The sequence below is a fragment of the Hippocampus zosterae genome, chromosome 2 (genome assembly GCF_025434085.1).
Source record: "Hippocampus zosterae strain Florida chromosome 2, ASM2543408v3, whole genome shotgun sequence".
In the NCBI taxonomy this organism is placed as follows: domain Eukaryota; kingdom Metazoa; phylum Chordata; class Actinopteri; order Syngnathiformes; family Syngnathidae; genus Hippocampus; species Hippocampus zosterae.
The window spans coordinates 6,568,535-6,581,212 of NC_067452.1; the positions used below are offsets into that span (position 1 = coordinate 6,568,535).

Here is a 12,678-nt window from a genome sequence, read left to right on the forward strand (position 1 = left end):
TCTCTCTACTTCCCCTCACCCACAGCCTCCGCTCTCTTCTTTCCAAAACAATACGACTATTAAAATAAGCAAAAGTACATTCAATGACGTCATGAAAAAATTCCCGACAGGTAAGGCAAAGCTGTATGTAATAAATGCACTGTTACATATGAGGAAGTTTGCCTGATCACGTCTAAGGTGTCAGAATATAACACTTGTTAAAATATCTCTGGATTAAATTTAACAAATAAAGCATTCTCATGTTTGTCGAATGGAGACGTGAACGAGGCGACTCGTCACCTTACGTCACGACACGGGCCGGTAGCCATGGAGATACTTCCACAACAGGATGGTCAAATTTAGTCAGTTATCAGAATTTCGGAGAAGCTCAGGACAGTGCAAAAGTATTGAAATCGACATAAAATACACTATCTTTAGAACAAATAAGTGTATTTGGCGTTAAGATCCATACAAGCCTCGTCGTGGTATGGTACCACCTTCGAAGTCTGCCTGTTCCCATCCTGACTTAAGGTTGGTTAGCACTTTTACCACTCAAGTACCACTCATCATTTATGTGAGAATGATAATTAATTATTATATTTTTATTTGCAGTGTTTGGCTGTTTGCTGGGTACTCAGCCGGTGACAGGTCACCATAAAGTGGTACAAGTCTTTTTTTTAAACACCCTTTCCATAACATTTGAACATTGTACCGTGTATTTAAGTGGATAGAGGTTGAAAAGGATTCACAAATAATTGTGTTTTGTTTTTATTTACATTTAATACAAAGTACTGACTTCATTGGAATTGGGGGTTTCTACGATACCTGTTTCGATAACTTCCACACACCGGAGAAAACTTCTCTGCATTAAAAATACTTTGCTGCCATTACATAGTGCTGACACTGACAAGAAGAAAAGTAATAATTGTACTTATCACATTCTTCACTTGCTTTGGATTTGGTCAACTATCAAAACATGTTCTCATAGCTTTGCTGATATTATGAACTGCGTAACAAAAAGACAAATTAGCTCATGGTATTAATTGAAAAAAATGTACCTTTAGTAGTATGTCAGTTTTTCTTTTTTTGTCCAGTTTAGACAAGAATGACTTGTGGCAAATACATAGTTTTTCCAAGACTGCATGCACATCTGGACAACCCCCGTGGCCACCAACCTGGTGGTCAACACACCGCTTATTGAGTGTTCGATTTGATAAATGGAATTGGCAGCGTAAAAAAAAAGATGTATTGTGTGAGGTTTGGAGGCAATAATACAGGTGCGATGGACAACGTCTCATTTCACTGTTTATCAGAGCCGTTTAGAATGAGAGTGAGAAGATTGAAAATATGTCAAGGAAGAGGCGGGTAATGTGGCGTTACAAACTAGCAGAGCTGATCTCACGCCAGCCAACTATTTCTGCTATTTTTATTTATTTTTTACGACAGACACTTCGACATCATGCCATTTTTTTCCACTGCTTCCAAAGTTTCTCTATACTGTCAAGTTTGTAGCCCTCGTCTATAGCGACTGGAAAAATTATAACATAGCAAATAATAACTCCGGCTAAAACTTATCAACACTGGTATTGACATTCAAATTCATCTAAAGGTTAGGGCCCTGCGTACTTGTACATGTGGCTAAAAATGTAATGTCAACTAACTACCAGGGTTACACTTAACTCTCCAGATTGAGGCTTTTGTCGGAGGAAATTGTTTACATGCACTGTATGTGTACAGTCGAAGTTGTTTAGCTGTCTTGTATGCAGGGACTCAAGCCTGGACACACTAGAAAGAAACCCGTGCACCCTCGGAGAATAGCGGGCAAGGCTGGACAGATTTGTGGGTCCTACTGTACAAGTGCAGTTGGCCTGGGCCAGACACGCACACATGCTGCTGCATTGCTGATTGTCATTGCGACAAGCATCATGTTGAGGGACCCCAAGTCACATTGGCGGACACCAGCCGCAATGTCAAAGGTGGGCACCGTCTGTCTCGAGTTTCACCGCTACATCTACATCATGCAGACAAAGCTCAGGGGTTTGGACCACAATTCCTTGTTGATGGTGTAACTTTCATTCGCTCAACTTTCTCGACATTTTCATTTCTGATTGAGATGAATTATATTTGTAATTTTCACTCCAGAGTCCAAACTTTCACTATCATTAAAGTTTTATTAAGTTTACAGGCAGCATTGTAAGTACCGGGAACATTTTAGCATTGTAAATTGTCGAGCAAGTACAGTCAAAACAGAAGTTAATCGAATAATTGGAAACAAAACGAGCTGTAAATATCCTCTTAAATGACACATAACAATGGGTAATAAAGGTCAAATAACACCAACCAGCAATGTAGAAATGTAAAAAACACAACACATTGTTCTCTTTTGACTCAGCAAGCGAAAAGCTTAACAAAGTCAAAATCTACATTCAGTGCTTCTTGTCAAACATTTCAAACCGATGAAATCCAGCAAAGTCGCGGGGGATCCAAAGCATTGTCTTTTGCCGTGAAAAAGCTCCTCCACACCAGTCGAGAATCTTATCCAGCCACTGGCAATGGAACCAAACCGGGAAGGAGAAACCTCCCAAATTAAAACCTGTTTCGGGGCCATACGAGTCTTAACAGAAGCAACCCTCGTGCTTAGTCATCACATGACTATCGCCATCTTCTTGAACTCTCTAAGACAATGAAACACTCGTTATTGCTGGACAAAAGTACTTGGACACCACCAGAGATTTTTGTGCGCTTACTACACAGGCGACTTGATGTTTATTGTTCTTCAAAAGTTTTCACAAAAATACCCAGAGAATCAATCCGTGAATATGGCAATGCAAAAATTATACATTATGCCATTGATGTTGTGCTGGTACGTTCGCCTTACTTCCATGCAGGTCATGTTGGTTGAGAACTCAATCGGTGATGGTGACAATGTGATTTGGAATGGTTGTCTGTCCTTTGGGACGGCATGGTGGCCAACTGGTTAACACGTCGATCTCACAGTGCAGAGGTGCAGGATTCGACCTCCCTGTGTGGAGTTTGCATGTTCTCCCCGTGCCTGTGTGGGTTTTCTTTGGGTACTCCGGTTTCCTCCCACCTTGCAAAAACATGCATCGCAGGCGAATGGTATACTCAAAATTGTCTCTAGGTGTGGGTGTGAGCGTGAATGGTTGTTCGTTTCTCTGTGCCCTGCGATTAGCAGTTCAGAGTGAACCCTGCCTACTGCCCGAAAATGGCTGGGATAGGCTCCAGCATGCCCCACAACCCTTGTGAGGATAAAGCGGATTGGAAAATGGATGGATGGATGAATGCCTGTCCCTAGATATGGCCTGTAATTTACTGGTGAGCAATCTAGGGTGGAGCCTGGCTTTCACCTGATGTCAGCTGGGAAAGGTATTGTCTCTCCACAGCCCTGAATGGGATAAACAGTAAAGAAAATGGGCAGTTTGGGGCTGACTGGGAATGATTTTCGGTATTAGGTTGGACGCTGTAGGGGTGGCATGGGCTAACTGGTGGAGTGTTTGTCTCCCATCCCGAAGGTTGTGGGTTCAATCCTCAACTTACTGGTGATCAATCTAGGGTGGAGCCCATTGTGGCCATGTAAAAGTGTCCATAAAACCCTTGTGCCCTGCAGGTACACATCATGTACACCTGACATGTGTTGTGTTGCAAAAAAAAAAATGCATGCCATGCATGGGTTTTAAAACCCTCGTGGCATGCATTTGTTTTTGCAACACAACAAATGTCAAGTGTACATGATGTGTATCTGCAGGGCACGGGAGGTTTTAATCAAGACATAATGAACCCTCGTTTGCTCCCATTTGATTTGGCAGGGTCGTGTGTGGCAACAACCTCCCATTGGTGTGTGAACGTAACGCTTTATAGTCTTTTGTTAAAGCTATTAAAGATAAACATCACGCTGTAGGTTATAAAGTAGTGTCACGCAGGCAGACCCGCTATGGTTGTAACATAACAATGCATTTTATGATTTTCCTGTTAGTTATTGGAGTCCCTTGCCAGCCATTAATGGACTCGACAGCAGAGTGGTGGACTGGTAATAATGCTGCGCTATATTGGATTTAAGCTGCATTTGCGTCCATGCCAATTAACTAATCCTGTATCCTATGCCGCATGGGGGCCGGTGAGGTCATCTTGAATGGCGAAATCAGATTGGAGCGTCTACTACAGAGGCAAAGTGATACTGAAGTTCCACGTCAACAACAATACACCTGAGTCAGTGCGCTGTGAAGAATCAGACAGCAGAGGGAATGTGAGGAGGTGGCATTGTTTTTTCTTTTATTCCACAATGGATTAAAAAAAAAAGACTGGACCAAAAGAGACAAGCTCCCCACCCTCTACGCCATGGAAGAGTCCAATGCAAACAAAGTGAGTGGTTACATTTTGTTGCTCACCTTTTGGGTTTGTGCTTGTGGGTGGGCCACACAACTACACAATCATCGACCCAATCAGGTCACATTGTTATCTCGACTGCATTCCAGTGAGGATCCTTCAATTTCCCTCGGATCAGATCGGAAGTACAACATTGTCACAGAAAGTGATACAGTGATTGTGTGTGTGAGACTTTTGGAATAGTGACTGATGCACATGGCTAAACTATGTGTTAGAATATGGCAGTAAATATTGACTGTCCTTTGATATTTGGATTATTACCTTGTAATTAACTCCATATGGGTTTTTTTCCCTTGTTTTCTTTCTTCTTGGGTATTTTTTGTGACGCTTCGTCTGAATAGGCAGTCATAAGAGAAAATGAATATTCACAGGATGTAAGTGATGTTTCTGTGTCATTGTGCAGTGAGAGTGGGAGATGATTGCCACGAGTCATGTGGATGACTGAGAATGTTTTGTTGCTCCTGTTCGCTCATATTTAGTGCTGTTACCAACTTTAATTTGGGTGGCTCTACATACTTTCCTATTCTGCAATGGGCTTGACAGATCTCTTAGTCAGTATGGAGGAGCTTTTGGTGCAAAAAATGACTTTGATTTGCATTTGCTATGATTGCTGACGTGCATTTCACCCTCTCGACTCACAATATTCAAGTAAAGATGTCGATAGCTGCATTTGCTCCTTGCGCGAGATAGACCCCAACCATTTGCTACCTGCAATATGCTTCTTGCTGGAAGAGGGTAATGTGTGTGTTGCACTTCAAAGCTTTTATCTGAAATTAATGGTTGATTTCATTTCATATTGGTACATCCATTCATCTCATCTGGGGTCAGAAAACTACACAGGGAAGTCTAAACTTTCCTCTCCCCAGCCACTTCACCCAGGGGGGCTTTTGAGGCCTGCCAAGAGAGTCCCCAGCAGGAGCCCTCTCCAGCACCTCATTGAAGGACTCCCAAGAAGGGTGAACTTCTGTTTGGTGCATACTGTAGGCACAAACAACAGTCAGAACATGTTCTCCCACCCGAAGGCAAACGGAGACCATCCTCTTGTCCGCCGGCGTGAACACTAACATACAGGCAAGGGAGGGGGCAATAAGTATGTCTGCACGCGCTCAGCGGCTCTCATTTTGCGGAACTCCAGATTGGAAGACAGTTTAAGCCCCGCAAGAGCATGAGCTATGGAGCTGTGTGTCGAGACGAGCCTGACGAAAGGTAGCCAGAACCTCTCGACCTCACGCACCGGCATGCGCTCCCTCCCTGAGAGAGCGATGACGTTCCAAGCCCCTGGAGCTTCTGTAGTTGGGGTTAGGAGCACAAAGCTCACCCCCATCGGCTGCCGCCTGGCTCACGATACGCCCCCCAACCCATCCTTTTTATGGAGATTCATTTATGACCCTACCTTATTCCTTACTCGTAAGATTGTGTCTGTACAGTTGATGTGTGTTTTGTTTTGTTTTGTTTTTTATGGGAAGAGTTTGGACTTTGAAGCGAATTATTCAAATATAAATTGATCTCATTTAATTTTGCAAGTCATCACTGTAATCACTTGCAAGTGAGTGAAGCAGCCATTGGATGTGGGTGATATGGTAGTTCTCGGTGCACTCCTTGCCCCCATGAGACGAGTTGTGAGCTTACTGCACTTGCACCCTGCGATGACCGACCGCTCTCTGAGCCTTCCGACTGTCCAACAGAGATGTTACATCACTCTTGTTTTGCATGCGAGTGTTAAAGCAGTCCAGTCAGCATGTTCACGTTATTTAAATGACCCATCTAACCAGTCGGTTGGATGTTGATGGTCTGGCTAGAAAGATTAACATTTTTATGTCACATTTTGTTTCCCCATTCTCTCTCTCTCTCTCTCTCTCTCTCTCTCTCTCTCTCTCTCTCTCTCTCTCTCTCTCTCTCTCTCTCTCTCTCACAGAAAGGTGGGTTTGGACATCATCGGAAAGGTACACTGAGGCACAAAAGCAAATCTAACAAATAGTAATCAAACAGCAATCTAAAAGCACTCGTCAAACACTCATGAAATATATATGTAGTGCTCCTCCAGAGCGAATTTTTAAAATGCAAAATTGTGCACAGACTAATCACGTATGTTGAACTAGTTCAGACTGAGGCAATTCAGCGTTTCAACAGGATAAATAGAGTATGTTTGGAAAATTTGCAGGTCTCGATAAATTCATAGATTTTTTTTTTAATTCTTTCTAATTTGACTTTTATTTTAAATGTCAAATCATTTTTTTTAAATGAATGAAAAATGAAGATGTGCAGGGGTAGAAGAGTACGGTACTTGTATTTACTTGGCATACAATAATGAAGATAGTGGTCACTTAATTGCATTAATTCTGTTTTCAGGTATTTCATCTAAACGGACAGTTTTCATCCACTTCAAACATATACTTTGTAAATAATATACATCCACTAACACGAAGAAAACAAGTACCGGTAACATTAACTACTTCTGGACAGCGTGAAGCAGAAAAGCTGGAAACAAATATGCGACAAAATGAATGGTACAGCTGTCTTCAGTGCGAAAAACAGATCTAGAAAATAATAATGTCATTCTTGGTTTTCTTTGGGGGGTTTTTTGTTCTTTGTTTTTTTTGGATGCAGACAAGTGTAATCCAAATGGTGGGATGGAAACCCTGTGAACTTTTCACAACAAGTGGTCACACACACTGTGGCCTCTTTTTGATAAACAATTCGAATGAAGTTGTTTTTCTAAACACATTTTATTAAAATAGCATTATACTGATGTATTTTTTTCAAATGTGTTGCCACTTTATTTGGTGCACTGTAGTGCTGGAATGACTGACGGGGACAAAAAATTAGAAATGCCTCTTGGTTGAACTGTTACCACTGACAGCCTTGAAATGTACTTTTTATCCATCCATCTATCCATTTTCTAATCCGCTTATCCTCACGAGGGTCGCGGGGCCTGCTGGAGCCTTTCTCAGCTGCCTTCGGGCAGTAGGCCAGGTACTCCCTGAAAAGGCTGCCAGCCAATCGTGTGTACATTCACATTTCGGTCCAATTTATCTCAATTTTACTTCTATTTCGAGGAACACAATGAACATTCCATTTTTTTTAATTGTTTGTATTGTCACAAGGGTTGTATCAGCTTGGTGAATTCATAGAAAACAACTGCAGAGAGTACCATAAGGCCTTAATTTGAACAAAGGCGTTTTTAAAAGAATATTAATTCTATGTGGCTGTTCAATGTGTGGCGATGTGCAAAATGGCCATCAATCGTCAATGCGATTTTGAAGCTGAAGAGTGTTTAAAAGCAGAATGAGGTCCATGAAGTGATACATGCATGTTTCTCAGACACGCCACTCAGCCACGCACAGACACTGAGTCTGTGCACGGTGGACGGCAGCAGTGATACTCAGCCCCGGAGAGTCAACGGCTCTTCTGTGGAGGCACCGAGCTACCAGAACTTGCACCGAGAGTTGCTGCTCAGTCACAAGCGGTACGTACGCGAGGCCAAGCTTCTCTGTTTGCTCACTTCATTTGTGCCAAGCTGTGACTCTGCCTGCAGCGGCCTTGTCCTGGAGGAGAAGCCGGAGCTGAAGCGAGTGCTGGAGCAGCGGCGACTAGTGCTGCACAGGGACCAGGAGATGGCTCAGCAGCGGCCCTCGGATCTGGAGACGGAGCTTCGCAAAAGACAGCAGAAGCTGCAAGAGGTCAGGAACGCAAAAGGGAAAAGATAGAGATACTCCCCTTCACATGAAAAGCTCTCCAAGTTCCTACTGAAATAAGCATGAACTTTTCAAGCAAAACCAACAATCAACCTCCAAGACGGTCCCCAAAAGCTTTGTTGGACTGGACGCCGTCATCTTACCGTGGTGGAGGGGTTTGTGTGTCCCAATGATCCGAGGAGCTAAGTTGTCTGGGGTTTGGGTCACCCATGGCAAACAGGTTCTGTTCATAACCTTTATGGATGGACTTTCTAGTCGCAGCCAAAGCGTTGGGGGGGGGGGGGTCCGTTTTAGTGGCCTCAGTATTGCATCTCTGCTTTTTGCAGATGATGTGGTACTGTTGGCTCCTTTAAGCAGGGCTCTCCAACTCTCACAAGCATTTCACAGCCGAGTGTGAAGAGGTTGGGATGAAGATCAGCACCACCAAATCTGAAACCATGGTCCTCAGTCGGAAAAGGGTGGAGTGTCCTCTCCTGGTCGGGGAGGAGATCTTACCCCAAGTGGAGGAGTTTAAGTATCTTGGGGTCTTGTTCACGAAGACATGGCAGGGAGGAGCGAGAGATCGACAGGCGGATCGGTGCAGCGTCTGCTGTGATGCGGACGTTGTATCGGTCTGTCGTGGTGAAGAAGGAGCTGAGCCAAAGGGCGAAGCTCTCAATTTACCGGTCGATCTACGTCCCAACCCTCACCTATGGTCACGAGCTATGGGTCGTGACCGAAAGAACGAGATTCGGGATACAAGCGGCCAAAATGAGTTTTCTCCACAGGGTGTCCGGGCCCTCACTTAGAGATAAGATGAGATGCTCAGTTATCTGGGAGGGGCTCAGAGTAGAGCCGCTTCTCCTCCACATCGAGAGGAACCAGATGAGGTGGCTCGGGCATCTGATTAGGATGCCTGCTGGACGCCTCCCTGTTGAGGTGTTCCGGGCATGTCCCACTGGCAGGAGACCCTGGGGACGACCCAGGACACGCTGGAGAGACTTATGTCACCAAGCTGGCCTGGGAACGCCTCGGGATCCCCCGGGGAGTGCACGAAGAAGTGGCTAGGGAGAGGGAAGTCTGGGCTTCCCTACTAAAGCTGCTGCCCCCGCAATCCGACCTCGGATAAGTGGAGGAAAATGGATGGATGGATGAATTTACCTGCCACACATGTTTTTGGAATGTGGCAGAAAACCTTTGTTTTAAGTTTTACTTTTTGCTGTTTAACTTATTTGTTGTCTGTGAAAGGAAGGATGTGTATAAGCCAGCTCACTGTGCATTTTGATGACAGGATGGCATTGATGGGATACAACAAATCTGCGTGTTTACGCTGCTCTCACATTGGCAGATAGTTAATAGATATTGAATTTTTAATCCACGTTTTGAAGATTTTGTGTGGCGGTTCTCTTTTTGCTGCCATGATGCTTATACCAGTTGTGCCACAAACAATACAGCCAAAATCTTTCCAGACATTTTGTATGAGAGTGTTTGGTTTTTTTTGTGTGTGTGTCTAAAACCTTTTAAGCCAGCACTATACTTGATGGAAGTCTCAGAGGTCAAACCCATTAAATTGATTTTCATGCAATACTCTACTTAAATGCAAAAAGCATTTGAGTCAAAGGTCCATTAGAGTTGGAATCGAACCCTGCACCTCTGCACTGTGAGGCTGATGTGCTAACCGGTCAACCACCCACCGTGCTTGGGTCTAGTTAGTGCCAAAAATTACATTACTGAATATAAAGTGCAGAGTTGCAGGAGCATGTATTGCAGGCTGCAGAGGTAATGCACAGTGTCAACATTCAAGTGAGCTGGGTTAGAAGTAAAATATTCTCCAGTGTGGTTGACAGATTATAATCTCTTTTGTTTTTGGAGTTTAATGGTATGTGAGGAGAGGCTGTAGGTTTATCTTGATGTTTTGGCTTTGATGTGATTGTATTATCTGCAAGATGGGAGAAGTTTGAAAAATTTGTGTTGTGGATGTGTGCTGTGTCCGATCATGTTCTGTGTCCTCTTTGTGACACGGTTGTCACACATGTTGTGTAGTGGAGTGAAGGCGACGCCACAGATGTGTTGTGCAGTTTTCATGTCACGCTGTCTCGTAACCATGCCAGTGAACGAGTTGGTCAGGAATCTCTTGACTGTGCAGCTGGAAAAAGGTTGCTGAGCAGTTTGGGGGTGAATTCTATACTTTCTCAGCTTCCTCAACAAGTACAATCCTTCATGAGTCTTATTGATGATATGCAGTATGTTTTGGCTTCATGTGAGGTCATCGTATGAATTGGGTGTCAAAGAGTTTGAAACTTTTCACCCTCTCCACCTGTCTCTCTATTGAGAAGCGATGCCGGCTGCTTTTTCCTCCACCTTGGATCCATGATGCTATTTTTGTCTACAAAATTTAAAGAGAGATTATTTTAATAGCAATGGGAGACTAGTTGAGCCACTGACAACTGTCTTGTCTGAAGCTCCTGTAACTTAATGATTAACCAGTGGGTGAGTTTTGGACCTGGGCCTCCAGTGGGTATTTCGTGATCTAATAACGCCATAACATCACATTACGTACCTCTGCCACCACGGAAAACCCCACAATACATCCACACTGCAGAGCGTGTTACTACACTGTTCCTAGAAACATCTTTGCAGATTCACCAACGATTGTCTGTACAGTTTCACTTCCAAGCACTCTCACCTGCACCCATCGATAGGAAAGAGGCCGATGTGGGGCATGAAAAGAAAGCATTTCACGTGTTTACCCCCCGCACCCCCAAAAAAAAGAAACAGTTTCTCTCTCTCTCTCTCTCTCTCTCTCTCTCTCTCTCTGTGTGTGTGTGTGTGTGTGTGTGTGTGTGTATATGAAGCTAAAATGAATATTGAATATTTGGTGGCCTAACCATGACTTGGAATCACTGCATATAGCTTGCAACCCAATGATTTTGCCAGACTGCTGCAGTCTTCATATGAAATGCTTTTCCGGGCATTTACTGCAGCATCTTTCAGTTCTTGTTTGTTTCTGGGGGTTTCTCCCTTCAGGCTCCTCTTCAGGAACTAAAGTGCATTCTCTATTGGGTTAAGGTCCAGTGACTGACTTAGCTACTGTAACAACTTTCAGTTTTTTTCCCTCTGATGAAGTCCTTTGCTGTGTTGGCAATTTGTTTTGGGTCATTGTCTTACTCCGTGATAAAGCTTCTCTTGATTAGTTTGGACGTATGTTTGGGGTCGGACAACAGTTCTGAGTTTGCTGTTGAAACACTCACGGTGTTGGGGTGTGCATCAGACCGAGACAAGGAGTTGCTTAATTTTAGCTGTTGTTTCCTCTCTTCTCATTGTGTCCATCACTTCAGTCATGCATATTAAGCACATGCTCTTTTTCTGGTTGGAGGGGAAAATGAATGAAAATGTATCAGTCCATTCATTTTTGAATTGTCGATTTTCACCGTCCGCTTCTGTTTTAGTGAGCTTAGACCATGCTATTTTTGTTTAAGGTGTCAATAATATGTGCATCGCCTCAAAAGCAAAAGTGAAAGTTAAAACTTGCACTCGCAGCAGAGAACACAGGCTGTCGATGTATTTATTGTTGGCATGGAGACAAGTTTTGGTTAATATATAAATGGGCTGGCACATGCAAACTTGACAAGTCTTTTTGAGGCTAAGGGAACCCAGTGGCCTCCCCTGGAAAGTTAGAAAAAAGATTGCAAGCAGTTGACTTGACTTGACTTGACTTGACAATCCATGTAAAAGCATGAGGACAAACGAGTCCAAGTCAAAAGCAGATGTCCTAAACAAACGGGTGATGTTGCGTTGAAAAGCTTTTTTTGGTGTATGCTGTCTAATATAGGCGGGGTATGGCATCCAACTTTGTTTGTTTTGAGAATTTCACCATTTAAAAAAGGGTATTCCATGGACATCAATAATTCACTTTTTAAGTGTGACCACTATAACTTCCCGGATGACTATCACTGGATGGTCTTTTTAATGTCATAGTCTTGCTACGGTGGGAGAGTGACGAAACTGCATTGCTTTTTAATTTTTGCAGTACGAGCAGGAGGAGATAAGGCAGAGGGAGAACCAGCAGAAGATACCAGAATTTGTTCGTGTAAAGGACAATCTGAGACGCACGCAGATGTTCGAGCAGTGAAGTGCTGGCCATTCAACTGCCATCAGTGCATATTATTCACTGGCTCTCGTCTCCAACTTGGAACCAAGAGTCATTTATGGCGGGAAACACAAAGTTCGATACAGTCTGTTCAGGTATTCCTCACAGTTGTCTTTACGTGTGCTGAGTGAATGGTTTTGATGTGTTTTTTTACTGTCAGGGTGTTATTTAAACTGACCCCAAATCAACTACTCCAAAGCAGTGGAAGGGCTACACCTCTTTCATGAGATGTTTTCAGGATGTTTTGGAAAAACACTCTTATGTCTAAACAAAAGTGATAAACTGAAAGGTTTCTGTCACAACTTTTGCTGTTCCAAGAGTGCAGTGAAAATAAAGCGTATGGCTCACAGAGACTCGCTGGTGTTTTATTGGATGCCATTTAAATGTTTTGGCGATCGATTTGCATGCAGCTTGTCTCCCCGAGGACTCGTACCTCTCTTTCACATGGATATGACTCTTTGTTTAATGAGC

At 43.5% G+C, this 12,678-nt stretch overlaps 1 protein-coding gene across 4 annotated transcripts; it reads left to right on the forward strand.

Moving 5' to 3' along the window:
- The first annotated feature begins 55 nt into the window (after positions 1-55).
- Positions 56-12,560, forward strand: zgc:195245 (uncharacterized protein LOC565483 homolog). Of its 4 annotated transcripts, none has more exons than XM_052057049.1 (7): positions 56-510; positions 592-641; positions 1,074-1,955; positions 6,299-6,326; positions 7,705-7,849; positions 7,919-8,063; positions 12,088-12,560. In XM_052057049.1, exons 3-7 carry the CDS (start codon positions 1,740-1,742, stop codon positions 12,187-12,189), a joined length of 636 nt encoding a protein of 211 aa, XP_051913009.1. In that variant the 5' UTR covers positions 56-510; positions 592-641; positions 1,074-1,739; the 3' UTR covers positions 12,190-12,560. The 4 variants fall into 4 exon arrangements, with proteins under 4 accessions (XP_051913009.1, XP_051913010.1, XP_051913012.1 ...); XM_052057050.1 differs by having other exon boundaries at positions 1,746-1,955; XM_052057052.1 differs by lacking the exons at positions 56-510; positions 592-641; positions 1,074-1,955 and adding an exon at positions 4,041-4,359.
- The last annotated feature ends 118 nt before the right edge of the window (positions 12,561-12,678 follow it).